At 30.1% G+C, this 20,648-nt stretch overlaps 3 protein-coding genes and 1 long non-coding RNA gene across 4 annotated transcripts; 2 read left to right on the top strand and 2 right to left on the bottom strand.

Moving 5' to 3' along the window:
* Positions 1-2,489: 2,489 nt before the first annotated feature.
* On the bottom strand, positions 2,490-4,752 carry LOC114195169 (putative F-box protein At3g29830). Its single transcript, XM_085665257.1, has 3 exons — positions 3,835-4,752; positions 3,557-3,730; positions 2,490-2,841 (listed from the first exon to the last, which is right to left on the bottom strand). Exons 1-3 carry the CDS (start codon positions 4,750-4,752, stop codon positions 2,545-2,547), a joined length of 1,389 nt encoding a protein of 462 aa, XP_085521383.1. The 3' UTR covers positions 2,490-2,544.
* Positions 4,753-7,396: 2,644 nt separating this feature from the next.
* Positions 7,397-8,954, top strand: LOC146884485 (uncharacterized). The gene is made up of 2 exons (XR_014984254.1): positions 7,397-7,688; positions 8,702-8,954. It is a non-coding gene; the product is annotated as an uncharacterized LOC146884485 (long non-coding RNA).
* LOC114194581 (glucose-6-phosphate/phosphate translocator 1, chloroplastic) lies at positions 8,213-11,219 on the bottom strand. The gene is made up of 5 exons (XM_028084912.2): positions 10,408-11,219; positions 9,659-9,884; positions 9,157-9,379; positions 8,740-8,953; positions 8,213-8,548 (listed from the first exon to the last, which is right to left on the bottom strand). The coding sequence occupies exons 1-5, from the start codon at positions 10,924-10,926 to the stop codon at positions 8,537-8,539; spliced, it is 1,194 nt and encodes a 397-aa protein (XP_027940713.2). The 5' UTR covers positions 10,927-11,219; the 3' UTR covers positions 8,213-8,536.
* A 3,928-nt stretch (positions 11,220-15,147) lies between these two features.
* On the top strand, positions 15,148-19,696 carry SMB (small nuclear ribonucleoprotein associated protein B). Its single transcript, XM_028085705.2, has 2 exons — positions 15,148-16,110; positions 19,347-19,696. Exon 1 carries the CDS (start codon positions 15,250-15,252, stop codon positions 16,093-16,095), a length of 846 nt encoding a protein of 281 aa, XP_027941506.1. The 5' UTR covers positions 15,148-15,249; the 3' UTR covers positions 16,096-16,110; positions 19,347-19,696.
* Positions 19,697-20,648: the final 952 nt, after the last annotated feature.

The following is a 20,648-nucleotide window of genomic DNA, read 5'->3' as shown; positions in this document are numbered from 1 at the left end:
AGGATATTTAGATAAATTGTAATTAGTTTCTCATATATTATTATCATAAATAAAAATATTTTAAATATTTATTAATTGAAAAGTGATCAGTGAAATGTAATAGATTCCAAAAGAAAAGAGAACCGGTTAAATAGGATGCAACAATGGGTTAGAATCGGATCCACAAAAATGTTAACAGGTTCCATTCTGAAATTGGAATTGGATACACAAAAATGTTAATAGGTTCCATTATGAAAACAGGTTCCAAATAAAATACTGAGGGTAATTTTGTAAAATGGCTCTGGATCACTCTGTAATCTTTGCACATCAGAGGGATGCGAGCAGCTCCATTGATCCCTCAAATCATCGCTCTGCATCACTTTTGTATCGTTGAAAAAGAACACAAATATTCTGTAAATTTATCGCTTCGTATAATTTGTGTATAGTATTTAACCCGTAAGAACACGGTCTAGAAGCAAATTGATTTTTAAAAGGATGATGTGTGTATTTTTTTTTACGTAACACAATTATTTAAAATTGTTTTCACATAAAAGCCAACTAAGAATTATAAATCAATTACTTGATGTGAAATCAAATACGTAATCATTTACTTAACTAATTTTTAAAGTGAGAAAAAAAATTGATAGGATCTTTTAATGATCTTCTTCAGTTCTTTCAAATTCTGATCGTTTTTAAACCTTAAATTATTCAAGTATTAAAAATAATTTCATTTTTCATAAAATGGTTAACCTCTCTTTTTTTTATTTGACCAGACTAGATAAACGCTTATGCCCATTAAAGTGAAAAATAAAAACTTCTCAATAGAATAGAAATAAAGATGAACATGTTTTACATTAAACTCCAAGAAAATTTCATGAAGCATGAAAAATCTGCAACAATGTAATCACCGTTTTAAATAAAAAAAGGGGTAAATCTATCGAATGAAAAAACTTTACTAGAATGTCACATTCCTTCTTATATCAAGTTAAATTTCAATGTTGATAATGTTATTGTAACTGTTATGACTAAAGCTTTGCAAACATTTATACAAAACGATACAAACTTTGTCCACCAAAAAAAAAATATATATATATACTACTCATCTATTTGGAAGTCATCTACCAAATATGTGAAAATGATGTAAAAATTTGGATAATTGAAAAAGAAACTAAGAAGGATGGTTGATAATGGAACTTTTTTATTATTATATTAAAATATTTACATTAAATTAAATTTTAATTTTTCATAAATGTATTTATTAATTTAATTTTTTTTTAAATTAAATTTTTATATTTTTTAATTGTGTTTTTGTCGTCTTATTATTTTTTTAATTGAGTGTCTTATTTTATTCCATCATCTTATTTATTTATTTCTACTTGTTAAAAAATGTGAAATGTTGTAGTTATAATAAAATAATATTAAATTTTTACCTTGTTTTATATTAATCACAAAATCATCCCATAATAGTAGATACAAGAAAACAAGATAAAGGATAACATAAAAATCAAGTCACTCAATTAAAGAAAAATATCAAATGACATGAAATCAATTAAAAAATATCATTATTTTTAGTATATAATAAACAGAAAAAATTTAACATCAACTCAATTAAAATATATACAAATTTATGAGTGATTTTAAACTTAATTAAACCAAAATATTGAATATCTACATGTTTCATTGTTTTGCTTGTAAGTTTAATTAAAGTGTCATTGTGGCAAAAATTAGTTAATACATATGAACTCATAATTAGAGCTTTTAACTTGATTCATATATTTATATTTATTATAATACAATGAAGATGAATTAATTGGTTTTTCTTCTTCATACTATATTCACCTATTTTAATAAATACTAATTATATAAGAAGTGACAAAAGGTTTAACTTATAAGAAAATATTATGAACTAAAATTTTAGTCATAGTAAATACTTATAATGAAAAAATTATAAATGATTGATATTTGTAAGTTAATATCAATTCACTCTTAAACCGATTTAATCTTATACTTAACCAACAAATTAATTGAATCGAATTCTATATAGTTCACATTATAAAAACTATTTTTTTCCATCAAACTCATTTTTTTCTAAATTAATTTAACTCTAATTTGAACCACACTCTTACCATAATTATACTTTTAACTTAATTGTAATTTTTCTTTTATTGTTACCAATTTAAAATTTGAAGAGGGTTTAATTAAGTGTCAAGTTTTTCATAAATTTGGAAACTTTTGAATAGTTTCTATTACTTTTTTGTAGTCTATATAAATATTTTAAAAAAAATTATATTTTTCAATTGAAAGATGTGAGAGGTGATGTAATATTAACCAAGTCATGTAATTGTTATTCTATTATGTCATCTTAATGCAAAATTATAAAATTATGTGACGACAATCTCCGAAGGTGACAAAACAAGTTGAGTTAACTTAACTTAACGACAAGAATTTAATTTAAACAATATAATTTCTTAAAAATTCTCAAATTTATCATAAATTTCATTGTTGTTCATAAAGTAATGCTACAAGACATTATCGATGCAAATAGTTTCAAAGATTATTTATTAACTAAGATATTGTTATCTCTAAGTTTTTTGAAGCACGTTGAACTTGTAAAAGATCTTCTGCATGTTGACGAGAATGAGACTCCACAATCATACCAGAATCATCCTTCATCAAGTTTATACTAATACTTTTCAAGACAAATCCTTTAATAATCAAATACTCCAATAGAAGATTCTCATTCTTGTGTCCTCTATAGCCATCAAACTCAACCTCTTCAAGACTTGATCTCAAACACTCACAATCTCCCAAAAAATCAGCCCAAAATCGTGTCAGGTTGAAATAAAACGGTTCTTCACAATCCTTCAAAATATGAACAAAAAATTTAGTAGCATAAAATACAGATTTGTCAAAGAAAATTCAAAGGCTAAACATGAATACAGGAAAAGTAAAAGAATTCAATGCACACTAAATTTATATGATAAGAATAAACTTTTAAGTATAACTAAACCCTTAAAAACTAACTTGTAAGATGAGATTTGCACTCACTTATATATTTTTATATACTTTAAATTGAACTTATCTATAATAAACATAGTAAACACGTGGGACTTCCAACACCTCCTCACACCAAGCGTGAGACTTGACATTAATGGATGATTTGTCCGATAGCGAGTAAAACAACATGTCCAACAAATTTCACTAAATTAACTTGTAAAATAACATGTCCAACAAATCTCACTAAATTAACTTGTAAAACAACATGTCCAACAAATCTCACTAAATTAACTTGTAACATGAGGTTTGCACTCACTTATATACTTTAAATTGACCTTATCTATTGTAAACATGAGACTTAACATCAATGAGTGATTCATTTAATAGCGAGTAAAACAACATGTCCAACAAATCTCACTAAGATGGACTTTAACAATAATTTTGATGTCATAATAAAAAATGAACTTTAAATCTAATACAATCCTATAAATTTGACTTTTAAAATGAGATTTACAGGTACTCATGTAATCTAAATTGGTCTTATATGTAAGAGATGTGGGTTTTAGAACATTACGCTCACAGACAAGTCGTTTTTTGGACATATTTGAATGGTGAGACACCCTAACATAGGACAACTGTTGATGAAGAATGCGATTCCTATGAACTCGTCCTCGTGCAATGATGCATTCATGATCAAATGTTGTACACACATGTCATGCTCCATTCGAAGTTGTTCAGGTCCACTAGGAATAACCTTAGAATATCAAATATAGAATACGTTAGTGGAAACAATTTAGACATCATTATAACCCTTAAAATTACAAAACCAGTATACATATATATATAACTGCATGATACCTGAAGCACATAACTGCATACAGTCAAAATGCTAGCAATGGAGAGATTTTTCATCATGTTGTATAGAGGATAACCACGTCTGTGATATGAATATTCAACAGCGAAATCAAGATCTGCCTCTTCCATTTCTGGTGACTGAATTTCCATGATGTTGAAGTTCATCCACCCATAGTACTTGAAAATTTGGAGATTCGGTGCATTCACAATGAAAACATCAAACTCAAAACGACAATGGTCAATGACAAGCATTTTCAGACCCTTGGTTTCTTCTTGCCCTAGTCTGAACCTTTCTGAGCTCCAACACCTTTTCATACTCAAACTCTCAAGCACTCTACAGTTTGAAAGCAAACCCTTGATAGCAGTGACACTCAGTTTCATCCAACCCAAAGAAACTTCTTTGAGTACATGAAAGTTACGCATCTCAGCCTCAATAAAACAACATGAATACAACTTTAAATGCTCAAGACCAGAATGTGCATAAACCTGTTTTGGCATGTCAAAGATTGCATCGTAATCTCCAAAATAGACATCATGTTCCTCCCACTCTGAATCAGCAAAGTCAAGTGTTAATTCTTTCACGTTACGTTGTGTGGCAAAACCGACACACTGATCAATGACTTCACCCACGTTTGCTTGTGTCGACATCTTCAGAGAGAACTTGTCCAACACAGTTCCTTTGTGGTTTTCAATCCACGTTTTGATGAAGTCAATGAAAACCCTTCTCTGAACTTGTCTTGTCTCATCAGATTGGTCAGGTTTAACGAAAAAAAGTTCATTAAACTCTACATTTTTTGTAAACTTCGATGCTTTCAACAAGTTTTTGAAAAGCACAGAACTTTTCACTGCTTCCTTGAAGGGAAGGAGTGAAATGATGATTACAAGCAACTCCAATGGCAACAGACTAAAGAAATCTTTCATGGCTAGCTATATAAAAAGGTGATTGAGAATAAGATTTGGAGGAAAAAATTATGAAGGTGATTCCTTTTGCAATGCAATCGAAAGGTATATATATATATATATAGAAAAGGGAGGGAATGATCTGATCTCTCTGATTCAAATGAAACGTTGATTCTGATATACAAATGCAGATTTTTTCATTTTTTTTAATACTTAGAAACATATCTTATGATATATTTCTTTCTTTCTTTCGTTTTTTAATACATAGAAACACGGTTTAGGGTTATTCTGGAAAAAAAAATTCTTTAATTTACTAAAATATTTATAAGATTATTCGTTTATCTTACTGTTATGTGTAAAATAATTATATATATATATATATATATATATATATATATATATATTAAGAAACGTATGTGAATATAAATGAGTAATTAATATATTGTTGTGTCTAACTTTAATGATTTATTAATGAGTTTCTTTACTTGAAGAAAGTAAATATTAAAAAGAAAATATATTATTAAAGCCAACTTGCATAACAAACCAAATTTCTTGTTTATGGAATGAAATTTCATAGTATTAAGTACTGAATTTTGAAATGAGACTAAACAAGTTCATATATAGTATGCAAAAGTATATGAGTTTCTTTAAAATCGTAAAAAGTAGTTTAAAAAATACTCGTAAAAAGTTCTGATTATAAAAGTCCTGAAATTTTTCACCAAATGCAAAAAAGTTATTTAATTTTTTTAATATAATTTTATTAAGTGAAATATTTATATTATATTTTAAGTTTTTTTTTTTAAATTTCAATGCATATATTATGTCACATTATATTTCTCTATTATCGTAACTATTTTTTTCATTTATATTAATTAAATTAAAAATGTAATTGTAAAAAGAAACTTATATTATTTAAATTTTAAAATGAAACAGATATTTTTTTTGAACTGAAAACTAAAATATAAAAAAATAATATATTTTTTTATTTAATGAAGTAACTGACATTAATGTGAGAAAAAAATAATCATGAAAACCATTGTTTCTTTCCTCGTTAATGAATTACATTAATATAAATATTAATGAATTTAAAATGAATGCAATTTAATTAAAGTCTTATCATTAATGAATTACATTAATATTCATTTATTATGCACCGACAGTTACACTTGGATAATGTATTTGTATCTAATATATATTTATGCGATACGTTAGATATTTTATTAATAATTATCAATTAAGTATTTAATTATAAAGTAGTAATATTTTATAATGATAATAATTTATAATTTTTTATATGATTATAATGATAAATTTAGACACTACAAAATAATAAATTATTGGTTATTAAAATAATTATTATTATGAATAAAAAAATATAATTGGTCACTAATTAGAGACTAATTTAGAAATTAATTTACTTGGTAACAAATGTTTAGTGATCAATTTTAATCGGTAGTTAAAATCTTGGTAGCTAAATTTTTAAAACTAATTTAGAGACTAATTATAATTTTTTATTCATAATAGTGACTATTTTAGTAATCAATAAATTTTTATTTTGTAAATTGATATCTAAATTGGTCACTATCGTAACTAACAACTTTTGATCACTAATATTGGTTGTTAATAAAGTGTTTTCTTATAGTGATTCTGACAATAATAATTATATATTTATTATATTTTTAATAATTATTGTACATTTTTTAATATATATATTATATATTGTATCCAAATATTTTTAAAATAAACGTATTGCCTTATTGGATATGTGTCGTGTCATATCTAATACACATGTTGTATCCGTGCATCCCGTCGTTAGTTATTTGAAAACAATATTTTGACTCTTTTTTGTAATTTTTTACACCACCTGCTTGTCATTTTTAAATTTGATTTTTCATTTATTTTATCCATTGGTTACATGTATTGTGGGGGGCAAACTTTTCTACTGTGGCAGAGAAAACATAGTTGAAATTATTGGAAATTAAAAGGACTTAAAAGGAAAAAACTCCTCTAAATGTTATCACCTTTTGTTCCTATATAAGATGTTGATTAAGGTGCTTGAAGAATCAAAATTGGTACATTTCAAAATTAAAAGGACTAAAAAGGAAAAAAATTAGAAAGACTAAATCAAATTTTGAAAATTTTAAAAACAAAAATATTTGTACTATTAATTAAGAGATTTTTTTTAGTGTTCATATTTTTCCCAATTTTACTAATAAATAATCATTTTCTTTAAATTAAAATAATTAACTTATCAATTTTATGTTTTAAGTGATTACTTTTTAAATTTGATTTTTTTTTATTTGACTTTTTTTTAAGTTTAATTATTTTTTAAATTAAAATAATTGTTTATAATAAAAATTATCTACAAAACAAATAAAAACTATTTTTATCACAAAATTATTTATATTTATTTTTATAATTATAATTTTATTATTATTGAAAAAATATAAAGACGTATGCATGTAGTACATATGTTTTTACTAATATTTTATAAAAAAATTTATAAAACTAAAAGGATGAATTATATATAAAGTCCTTTTTCTTATTATATGAGATTCATTTTTCGTTGGAAAATTGTAAGGAAACTATACTTCTTGCTTCTGATTTTGAAAACCTTATCCATAAAAGTATTTGTGGGCTTTTATGGCCTCTTAAATGTCATCCACAAACAGCCATTAAAAAAAATACAAACTTAGGCCCATCTATTTTCACATTGCTGCTTCCTCATTATGTTCTTCTACATCTTTTAATACCTTACACATTCTTAAAGAACACTCTGCATATGACACTAAATATCACATTCAGGATTCATATTCTTGCTTCAAACACATTTCTGCACCATCTCTCTAACTTCAAGGATGCTATTGGAAGATGAAGTTCCAATACAGTGACTTTTGCACTCTCTTTTCCTTCATATCAATTGCAGAGTAGCATGTAGCTGTTTCACCACCACTCTGGTTTGCTTTTCTCATCTAATTCTAAACACTTTTATGCAGAGTAAACACAACTTGAATGTTTGAAATAATAGATAGTTAGTATCTACACACAAAAAAATGATATTTTTGCTTCTGTTATGTTTACATGCTATTCAGATACAAAAAAATCTAATGAAATTTACCATGTTAACATCAAATTCTGATAATAGAGCTTATTGTATCAGACTGTCTGTATTACTCAAACTCCTGATAAAATGATATAAGTTTTGCTGAGTCTGTTCATTTGAGCCCCAACACAAGCACGGCTTTGTAGAATTTGTAGTCATCAAAACTTTAAAATTTTAGCTTTTATAAACAGTTCATTTAAATCTCTACAACTATTTTTGTCCCCTTTTGCGTTATTTTTAGTTCTTTCTGCAAATAATTAAAGAAAACTGTGAGTGGGTTGGTGAATTATCTTCCGTGTCAGCAAACAAGAATGCGTTTTGTGAACATAAGGAAGAAGATTTCATATTATCATTGTCACCTTATTATAGTATACCATGTTTAACAAATACACACATTTATTCCTCAATTATAGTATACCATGTTTAACAAATACACACATTTATTCCTCAAACTTGATGACAATTTGGAAGTAAAGGAGGAGTAGAAAAACTAATAGTACACCATGTTTTTAGAAATTATCGCAGACTAAACAAATACTCATTTATTCCTCAAACTTCATGATAATTCAAACACAGAGAAGGAGCTGAAAAACTAATAATCTCTAACGATAATGTTCCATCTACCAATATAGACAAAAGAGCCGGATCCTCCAGACTTTACCAAAATCCATCTCTATCAGTGACTTTTATGACTCCTTAACCCTACTGTTTTGCCTGTAAAAATGAGTAGAATGAGATTATGTATACTTGCTACTAAAAATAAAATATGAAGAAACTCGTATAAGAAACCATCACACCACCTAAAACTTAAAACCTTAAAGTTTTGTAAGTCTTTTTCTTTATATGTTGTTCATGTATAATCAACAGATCAAATATGACTATGAAAAAATCTCATCTAGATATACCTGTGAATACAAGAAGGTTCCGAGGACGGCAATAGCAGCTCCAAGAGCGTTAACAGGCTGAACTGGTGTGTGGAAGATGATGATTGAAGAAACTATAACAGATATACGTTTCATGGTGTTTCCAATGCTAAATGTCAAAGGAGATATCTCATCCAGAGACATGTACGACACTTGATTATACAGGTGATAGAATATACTCTGAGCTGCCACCCACCTGTTGTGCACAACAAACAGCCATAAGCAATCATAAGACAGAACAAATTGCGATTTCTGAAAAGGACACAAAAGATGCAGTGTAGACAATAGTAGTTGGAAAAACATTATGAGTTTATGACAACTTCAAAATGTCACCTTTATGAAAACACAGAATCAACAACAACATCAGAATCAGATAGATTAAACACATCTTATAGTTACCATATAAATTGAGGTCCGATTTGAGAGAGTGCTGTTTGCCATCCAGCTGCCCACATCTGCGGTCCCTCCACAGCAATCGCAAATGGTGTGAGAATTACAAGAGACAACATAGACAAACACGCATAGTAGTTCATTCCACTAACAGCCTTTCCCTTCATACCCTTCTTTGAAAAGATGTTACGGAACACGAATGCCAAATTCGATATCATAGCCCCCATAAAACCTGAAATGCATGATAAACCAGTTATGAAATCAAAATCAAGTACTATGTAGCAGTAAATTATCCTTTCCATTGATGTCTTAACACAAGCATTAGAAGTTAAGTAATAAACATTTTGCTTGAGTAGGTGTTGGAGGGGACTCTGTTATTGCCTTAACCAATACTTTCCATCAATTGATTATAGCATATACTACTTCTATACTATGCTCAACAACAGAATACAAAAATGCAACAGAATGTGAGTGACAAAACGTTCTTTTAATAGAAAAGCAACTTCTTTACCAATCATGTTGAAGTTGAGCTCAGTAACAGCTGCAAGTGCACATCCACCAATGATTGGAATTAAGGACAGATAGACTGGCACCGGGAAGGTCTCACCCAGAAGAAATCTGGAAACAAGAACACTGAAAGCTGGTTCACCACTCTTTATGATGTGGGTGAAGGATACTGCAACTTTTGACATGCTAACAGTTGCCGCTACATGTCCTATTGTATGTGCAACAGCAACCTGAAAAAAAAAATATCAAACACTAATGTCCTGTCTACTTCTAGATATTGATAATCAGAGAAAACGCCAAACCATGCAAGTTCTGATTTGAACTGACTCCAAAAAAAAAAGTGAATTTTCCGACTTCCAAAACTTAATTTTTCGTCATTGAAAAAAACAGACACTAATAAAGCTGCTCCCAATTCAACACGGTTTAAATGAAGTAACTTCGCTCTTTTCTTCATGAAATCATCAAAGTCAAAACATACACACACATATATATCAATGGATGGAATAAAATTCCATATTTAAGAAGTGATTTCAGAGAAAACATCAAGCTTTCTTGGATCGCTATGAGCAAACCATGGCTGTGAACCTATCAACCACAATTATTCGCAATTTCCCACAATATCAACAAAACCGTGGCAATGAGCACAATTTAAAACCAAGATTACATATATAACGCATGAACAGACAAAACCATGCTTTCACTTTCTTTCATAAACTTTTTTTCTAAGGATACAAACAAAAGTCACTAACTTACAGGAAACAAAGTCTTCCAGAACTCAAGATCGGTCTTAGGAGCCTCAGCTATTCCGGTGGCCCAAGAGATCAACATCATGAGAGACCCACATGCAAGGGAGAGTGTTGAGGTAAGCCAAGGGTAGGGGTACGCATTCAGCACCTTCTTGTTATAAATATTGAACACCACATTCAGAGCCCACCAGGTTGCAAAGTATAAACCAATTTTCACCTTCTTAGCAGCCTCTGATGGATCAGCAGCCCCTTCCACCTCCGGTCTCTCAGCCTCATAGGCCCTACATGTCCCCAAATCACCACGTTCACGCCTCACCGGAGACCTAACAAAATTCCCCAACCCCAAACATGAAAGGTGCAGTGGCTTTTGCACTGACAAAAGAGATCTCACAGTCTTTTCCCTTCGGTGGGAAGAAGGGACAACGAGGGAACATGACTGAGCTGAGGCTAAAGTTGAACCCTTTTTCCGTAGCAAAACATCAGAGGCTCCGATCGATATGGCAGGCTGTTTCACCGTGCAAATCATGGTGTGATCACTGATGAAATGGCCAAAAACAATAAAACAGAATATAAAAAACTAAACTTTCCGATCAAAATCCCAGTGGGTTGGTAATAAATGAAGGGGAAATCAGAAAGAGGAGAACAGAAAATAGAGATCCCGTGCGAGTGTCAGTGTCAGTGTCAGAGCCGTGAAGGGAAATCTCACGGACTGAGCACTATAATTACTATGAGATTTGAGAATGTCTCAATGATTTGGCTCTTTAAATCAAAGTTACTGTGTCAGAAACTAAGAAGCATGGTAGTGCTAAGGTAATATTTAAGTCTACAAAAGATCAATCACAGTGGGAAAGATTTATAAACTTTTAATGGTAAAATAAAAGCATTTGGAATCTGTTCGGGGAATGATGCTAAAAACTCGACAATGGGGTTTTGGAATTAGTAGAAGAGGACGAAAAAGATGCACTTGCTTTGCTGGTTTTTTTCCTTTTCAAAAGCCTTTCTTTCGTTTCTCACGGCTGGTAAAAGGGTGAAAGATTCAATCTTTCAATGCTTACTTATTCATGATACCACATTTAAGTATATTACGAGTTTATACAGCATTTAATTCGACACTGAGAAAATATTTCATTTATATTTATTAACTGAAAAATAAATCATACATATATACTTTATCAAATATATATATATATATATATATATATATATATATATATATACTCATTAATTTTATAACCAATCATATCATGTATAATAACTATAATAAAGACATGAAAAATGATAAGATAGAAGCACAATAAACTCTGAGTATATATAAATAAAATGATTAATAAAATAACTATAAGATATATAAGTAATTTTAGAGAAAATATATACTACTAAAAAGTATAATTGATATAGTGGAAAGAGTGAGAGTCCGTCCCAAGATTATGTATTATAATTTATAATGAATAATTCAAGAATTTTTTTTATCAACAAAATTTAACTTATGTATTGAGTAAAATTAATACGTTTGTATATAACGAAATTTTAAATTCGTAAAAAGTATTTTAGAATGTGTAAATTATTATGATTTAAAATTATAATATAGATATTTTTTTAATATGTTAGTTATATTTTGGGAAGTGTTGATAAATTTAGTAATATTTCTTGGATGCCTTTAGATTTTAGCATGTAATCAATTAAAATCTTTTTTTTCATATGTGATTGGATGGTAGATGTAAAATTTGACAAATTAAAGAGAAAAAAATAGTTTTTGACTGAGTGAGATTCGTGAGAAGAAAGATAGGCACTGAGCATGTTCCATAATGTTGTATTTTATGCATGTGGAAGAGAAGAAGAAATAAACACGTGGATTTGACTGAATTAAAATTGTGGCACGTGTGGTACCGTGGATACTATGACACGTGGGATTGCACTGAGATTGGAAATGAATAAAATGGACAAAAGCTGAATGATAATAGGGTTGATGAGAACGTTAATAACGTCAGTGACTCAGTGTCATGTCTGCACTTATTCCAGTTGTGAATACGAGGAAGAAAAAACAAAAATGTTGTCATTCAAATGAAAGAAAAAGAATCAGAAAGTGATAAAAAAATATATAAGAAAAATCAGTAAATAATCTGATTGATACGGTAAATTAAAAAAAATTATGAAATGATTAAATTATTCTTATTGCTATAAATTTATTTTAAGAAAATATTAAATTTTATGTTATTTAAATTATTATCATTACCATTTATTCTTAATATTATTATTATTATTAGTTGAAAAAAGAACTTTCCTACGGTAGATACTCGTAGGTATAACTAAATTATAAGGGTTTAAAATAATCTATTTTATATAACTATTGTTTTTTACTATGTTATCCTTCAATAATATATAATAAATAGCATTTTAATCGTTTTGTTTTTATATAAAAAAACATATAAAAAAGAAAACCATATATATATATATATATATATTTATATAAAATAATGACAACAATAATAATAATTATTATTATTATTAGCATTTTTTATTTTTATTTAGTCATTTATTATGTAATTATTTTCATAATATTATGTTATATTCAAATAGACATAACATAACTGATTCCAACTTTCAAATATATATTAAAAAAAAAAACGTTTAATGTAAGTGTTGTTTTTAGTTTTTCATGCAAATAATGCAAAATTTATTTTTATTTAATGAAAATAGCAAGTTTTTAAAAAATTATAATTTGGACAAGTCGTGTTAAATGGATACAATTTCATTATTAAAAAGTTGCCTCGTGTTTCTTACTTTTTGACATGTTAAGATTAAGTTTTTAACTTTAACTAATTTAGTTATTTATTTTTTATATTAAAGTCATATGACTTCAATAGAATTAATTGTTACAAAAGTCGTGTATTTATTATGACACAATTTCATGATATTTCTACAAAATTAGTTTAATATTAGAATGATTCCTATCTAACATTATTTTAAACTAAAGTCTTATGGTTATGACATGACTTTTTTCTTTCAATTGATTGTGGGCTAAAGTATTGTGATGTGGGCATGACACAACTCCCTTTAATTTTATTGGATTAAATTGAATTTGATATGTTTATGTTTTTTTTTTTTTCACAAATTTTCATTACGACTTTCACTTTTATAATAGAAACATTGTTTTATTTATTTGGGATCGTGTGATTTCATTATGAATATGATTAATAGTTGTTTTGTTTTTATTTGTTATTTTGTATGTGAGAGTTAGGTATAAAATTTTGTCATGTAGACCAATAATTTTTATTTTAAATGGGATTAAATTATATCTTATAAATCTTGAAAATATTGTAGAGATTATAAACTAAGCCAACAAATGTCATTAGTTATAAAGTTATAAGCGATGATAAAAATAAATAACAATGATACGAGGACACAACGGTAAGAGAACTTGAAATTTTTTGCAATCACACTACCAATAACATAGGTTACTTTCGAAGCAAGGGAGTGATTATTTCCTAAACATCAAACTTAAAAATTTGTTGATTACATATTTAAATATGACATGTGACTGATTATTGTTCGTTTTTGTCCCTGATAGAATAGTAATATATTATATTGACGATCCACTCGTAAAAATGACAAATAAACTCGTATTTCATGAGTGTTGCATAAATCCATCTTCATTTTGACGAAAATTTTCTTCATTGATTGAGTATGAATGTGAGAAATATTCAAGTTTTTCAATTAGTCATATGCAACAACAATAAGCAGCACATGCATATAAAATTCAAAATAATTAAAGAAAATAATAAGAATGAACTCACTATCCTCATAATTATATATGATTGAATAATTTTTTAATACTTTAAGTTAAGACTTCCGTGACAATCTTTTATTTTCAAAAAGACGAGAGAGAAAGTCTATAAAAAAGATAGAGAAAGAAAAAAAATAATTATTAGAGGCGATAACTCGTATAAAATAAAATTCAACAAACTAATTATTCTATTTATAATTAGATATTTTAGTAATACAACAATTGAATATTATGTATAAAAATTTATTTATACTATTTAACTATTTTTTAGATTCTCATATATTAAAACGACAATTGTAATTTTAGATAAATTAAGAATAAAATTAAAAAGGTATTTCATGTGAAGTAAAAATATATTTAGGTCTAATAGTAATATGAATAAAAGAAATAATAGGATAAAAATTTTAAGACATACTTTCCAAACCAGATAAAAACATAAACTGAAAATGAAAATGAAACTAGGATGACCCAAAGACAATCACGAGGTTTAAGAGATTTTAAGAAAATAAAACAAAAGACATAAACCAATGATTTTGAATAATATAAGTAAAACTGAATCAGTTTGTTCATAGAATTTTAAAAGAAAAATATAACAGAGATGGAAAATGAAGAATTTTAGTGAAATATTGGAATCACATAATCTTTTATTACACTTATTCAAAGGAGTGTTTCTAAAATAAAGAAATGACAATGAAAAATCTCCTCAAAAGAAAAAAGAAGAAATATAAAATTATAAAAATATATGTGAAAATAGAATATAACAAAGGAGTCTGAACAGTTTCAAAGTATTTGACTATTTTCAGATTTAGTTAATAATGAGGTTTCAATTTCCCAAATTTATGTTAGCGCAAATGAAAAGACGCGATTATTGTTTTTTTTTTTAAACGCTTTTGGGCTCTAGTCTTGGGCCAGGACCCATTTTATTGGGTTTTGTAGTGTTATAATCCAAACTGAGATAGAGATAGGGAGTATCGAATGTTTCCCTCTCTCTGAAGTTCCAATTCTTCTTAAACCCTAGAACACTCTCACTGAAGAAGCTGCGAGGAAAATTTTTGTTCTTTGAAAATGTCGATGTCTAAGAGTTCCAAGATGCTCCAGTACATCAACTACCGAATGCGCGTCACCATTCAGGATGGACGCCAGCTCGTCGGAAAATTCATGGCATTCGACCGACACATGAACCTTGTCCTCGGCGACTGCGAGGAGTTCCGCAAGCTTCCTCCGGCTAAGGGCAAGAAGCCTGCCGACGGGGGCGACCGTGAGGACCGCCGCACGCTCGGTCTTGTCCTCCTCCGCGGCGAGGAGGTCATCTCCATGACCGTCGAGGGTCCACCTCCGCCGGAAGAGTCCCGCTCAAAGGCCGTCAGTGCCGCCGCGCTTGCAGGCCCCGGCATCGGTCGTGCCGCCGGAAGAGGTATTCCTCCCGCTCCCGTTGTCCAGGCCCAGCCTGGTCTCGCCGGCCCAGTTCGCGGCGTTGGCGGCCCTGCTCCAGGCATGATGCAGCCGCAGATCTCGCGCCCACCACAACTCAATGCGCCGCCCGTATCTTATCCTGGCGGTCCGCCGGTGATGCGCCCTCCGGGGCAGATGCCAGGTCAATTCGCTCCTCCCCCCATGGCCAGGGGTCCGCCTCCTCCGATGCCACCAGGGCAATTTGTTCCTCCAAGACCTGGTGGCGCTCCACCTCAGTTCTCCGTTCCTCCCCCGCAGTTTGGACAGCGCCCCATGGGACCTCCTCCTCCGGGACAGATGGTGAGAGGACCTCCGGCTCCGCCTCGCCCTGGTATGCCTGCGCCTCCTCCACCTCGCCCCGGCATGCCGCCACCACCTGGCAGCGGTGTTCCGGTGTTTGGTCCTCCTCGACCTGGCATGCCTCCTCCCCCAAACCCTCCAAACCAGCAACAACAGTAACAAGAGAATGGATTGGTATGTTGTATCTGATGACTTACTCATTCCTGTCTTTTGGATTTTGGTGAGACTGAGTGCTTTTGTATTTGTGCTTGAGTTTGCGTTTGAAAAATTTACTGTGAAAACTGATTTATGTCTGGTCGTGTTTACTGTAATAGTAAGTTTGATGTAAGTTCTAATTTTCCTTCATCGAAGTTTTAAAATGGGAGTGCGGCCTCGGTACTTACTACTGTGGGAATTAGTGGATCATATTACTTTTGTTGGGAAGGATATTTGGAGTTATTAGAAATCCCAACTCAAATTTGCTTTTGAAAGTGAAGCAAAATTTAACATCAACGTGTTATATGAAGTTTCTGAATTCATTGGAATTATCTATTGATATTATTTGTTGTGACCAATGAGTTGCAGGGTAAGGAACTGTGTGCTGTCTACCATAAACTATTTTTGAATTAACCATTTGGATACACTATTTTAAACTATCTTAATTAGCAAGAATAGCGGAAGGCATGCGTATATTGCATGTTATTTGTGGCCTATTACGTTCCAAGCTGACTTTGTTAGTATTTTGTTGGTATTTCTGTCGAGAAGTCATCAAACAATGTAAAGGAGGGTAACTTCACTACAACTACCATCTGCTATTTGCCCACTCTTATAAAGCAAATTTAATGTTAACTGATGCAAGTGGTTGTAAGACAATGTGTAATTATTTATCATTCCCTATACATTCTTGAAGGAGTATTCTTTAGCGTAATTGTCCATAGTGCCAAATAGTGGTGCCACACGTTGTGGAGAATCGGGATGATTCTACAAATATTGAATAGCATTTGTAGTTTGATATCGCTGCTTTTGGTACAATAGAGGAGTAAATTGTCAAAAACCTTGGACATGAGTTCTAACCGATGATAACCATGAAAAAACCATGAAAAAACGTTGTTTAGGTGATAAATAGGGTGGATGGAAATAAGGAACAGAGAAATAGAGTGAATGATTATAGTTGAAAAGTAAAGTACATTTTTAAGTGTTTGGTTTGAGAGAAATAAAAAAGAAATATAGAAGAGAGAATTACAGGAGGAGTAAGAAGTGTGTTTTCCATAGAGCACGTTTCTGGCTGTTCTTAATGTTATAAAACTTCGGAAATAGCCACTAAACATATAATCGTGGTTCTAAGTCGTGCATATGGCTTCATCAAGATTTGCAGTTGTTGTTTCAATGGGGTTGTGTGGTGAGTAAATAAAACTTTTGCGCAGATTCAATTGCAGATGTGGATCACAATTTAGAACCTTGTGTGTAATTACTTTTGGTTTGTGTATCCCACACAAAAGGCCTGTCACAAATTCAGTCGGTTGTTTCCTTTTGCATGGAATTGTGCTTAAAATGAAAAGGGTTGTCTCTCCACCTTTTTATCACACTCTTGTTTCCACTCAACCAAAGAACATTAGTATATCATTTCTCACCTATTTCTTCACCCTCCATCAAAGTTACTGTTAGGTCTCTTTGTCGGAGTACTTTCTCTGTTACCCATCAGTTTTTGTTCCCTCTAGTGTCAAACACCCACCCTTGTACAAAACATTCCGCCATTTCTCAGTTTTCATTCATAAGACTATTATATAGTTTACTGTAAATTTCACAGGTTGAGTTTGCAAAACTGAGTTATGATTGAAATCCACTTTCTAGGAAAAGATTATTTTATAGTCACGGAACATTCATTGACTTGACATGTGAATTTACAAGATCGTACCTCATTAAAAAACACATCATAGTATCTAAATGTAATGTATACCATAATGATAATTAATAGTCTTCTGACCTTTTTTACTATGGTTCTGTTCATATGCCCGGTGTCTCTACCCTAGATCAAGTTCTATTTTCAGGTGTGATCTTAGTTTCAGGACAAAAATGTTGCTTGCTGAAGGGCCTTGATCCACCATTTTCAGACATGCTATATTGATGAGCAATCAACAGTAGTAACTCAACAGTGAACCACTAATTTGCCTTCTATAATGGACAAACAATGATTGATTTGCATCATGAATAGATGAGCAATACACTGTGCTTTATGGAATTTTCCCCTTGATCTTTTGACAAAATTCTTTTGTTTTGGGCAAAAATACATGCGTACATGCCCTGTGGCAGCAGATTTTCAGACTTTAACTTTTGAATTTATACCAGTTTACCCAATTCTTGCACATGATCGAGACTTGTGGGTTATCAGATTCTCTTATGAATTTATGCCGGCCTCTGACTAGTCTCACCAAAAAGAATTACGTAATTCAGCTTGTTTTCTTGACTTGCATGGCAACTCTTTTTATAATGTCTGAATCACTTTGGACTGGTGACCATGACTTGCTGCACCTTCTCCTTATTTGTTCTTCATTTATCTTTATTTTAAAGCAACGATAATGGTTTTTGCACCAGCTTAATTCAGTCCTTAACTTTGGACTTATTATGTGTTTTTGGTCAAGGTGTCAGGCTTGTTTATTAGCCACTAAAATACTTGCCGCCTGTATGATACTGATCTGTCTCAGTAAAACAGGAGTGAAGTTATTGTATTGATTTCTTTTTCATCTGTATATGATAAATAGGTAGGAATATGAATTAACCAAGCAACGGGATGTGGGTTAAATAATTGAGTATAGCCCTTATATTTGTATAATACATTAGTTAGGGAATGAATTATACATTCATCTTATTTTAACATATGCTTCGGCATGGTTGAGGACATTGTTAGTGTACCCAGCATTTTGCGTGTTAGTGGTCTATTGTTAAAAATATTTGTTTATGATATCATCTATTGTATTCTACACGATCTACGAAGTATGATTTTGCTAATATTTTTGTGTTGTTATTGTTTCAGTGTTGTTTTTGTTTGTGTTCCAACCTTGTCTCGTTCAGCGACTTGAACTTCATCTTTTGCTTAATACTATTTTTCTTAACTTCATCATTCGTTAGCCATATTAAACTTAACATGGTATAATTTCGTAAGATTCTCATCAACTTAACGGCTTTGTATTGCTTTTCTCCATCATCCTCTGTATATTCTTAATCACTGAAATCTTTTACCTTTGTCATTGTTGAACTGCTTTATTTTTAGTAAATTTGCTGATTATTGGAAAGTTATGTTGCTTGTACTTGATTGAGACGGATTGGGCTTGCCTGTAGTATGAGTCTACAGTGTTGAATATTTCTTCAGCATATTGATAGTACCTTATTTTTATTGTTTTATGTGGTTATTTGACTTCAAATTATTATTGCAGGTTTCTTACTGCTAATCTGAACCAAGATACGGACTCTGGACATCATGCGCGCAATTCAATATCCAGCTTGTACTTGGCTGATTGTTGCTTGTACAACCTTGAATCACTCTTGTTAGGGATTTTTTTTCTTTTGGTCTTGATGAGGATATGTAATGTTAGAAACAGCTTTATGTTTTGAGGAAATCATTATTCTACTAAAATCTGAGCATTGGACCATAGAAGTCCCCGTGTAGATTTTCAGGGGAAAAAATGCCAACAGCGTACTGATTTGAATGTAGGAAGGAACCCCTTTGTGCCATTTGGGTTATATTACATTACATAATATGACATTAGTAATGCTTCTGGATCAATTCCTTTTTTTATTTGTTTGCATTTATTTTTGGCCTTGTTTTTCTTTCTATAACTTAATATGTTGGCTGCATTAAACTTAAAAAAAAATGGTTAGATTCTGAATATATTTGATGAAAGTATATGTGATTGAATGATCTTGGACAAAAGGCTTTTTATGGGTTCAATATATATAAACAATGAATGCAAGTGATTTTTGTCTACCATTCTGTCGTCTGTTTCTATATTATATTATTACAATGATAATGAATAATAATATATTAATAAATCTGAAGTAATTCATTCTATTTTTTCTAAAATATTTATTATTTTTATTCAAAAAAGTCTTCATATTTATCTTTGTTTCACTTTCTATGCTAACTTCTATTTCTTCAGAAGTTGGTTTGCTCTCTATTTCGATTTTCATTTCAAGGATTAAATTGTAGCAACTTCACCTTTTCCCCACTTTTTTTTTTTTAATTTCGTAATTTTCACATACCTCCAACGTTGCCTTTTGTTTTAATTTATTGGCTTAAATACTTTTTTTTTCCCATTTTGTTTTAATTAATTGGTTTACATACTTTTTTTTTTATTTTCGTAGTGTTTGTTGCATATAGTTCTTATTTTGACAAAATATTTAAAATGATCTTCATTCATACCGAATATTTAAAATATTTAAATCTAATTAAGAATTTTAAAAATATTTAAGTCTAATTTATTTCTTATATGTGTCAATCCCTCAATGTTAAGAAATTATTATATTACCTTTTTTAAAATATCGACTACAATAAAATTCATATTTCCTAATCTAAAAATATAGGTAAATATTTAATAAGTTAAATATTTTTTTTTTGTAATTAATTTTTATTTTTTATATGATAAGTGAAATAAAGCTTCGTATTTTTCAAAATAGTAAATAAAGAATAGAAAATAAAAGTGAAGTAATAAACACTTGTAATATCTGTTATACAATTG

The sequence above is a fragment of the Vigna unguiculata genome, chromosome 8 (assembly GCF_037176805.1).
Source record: "Vigna unguiculata cultivar grain cowpea cultivar isolate G323 ecotype 2 chromosome 8, ASM3717680v1, whole genome shotgun sequence".
Lineage (NCBI taxonomy): Eukaryota > Viridiplantae > Streptophyta > Magnoliopsida > Fabales > Fabaceae > Vigna > Vigna unguiculata.
The sequence above is the reverse complement of the archived record's forward strand: the minus strand, read 5'-3'. Positions and strand labels throughout refer to the sequence as shown.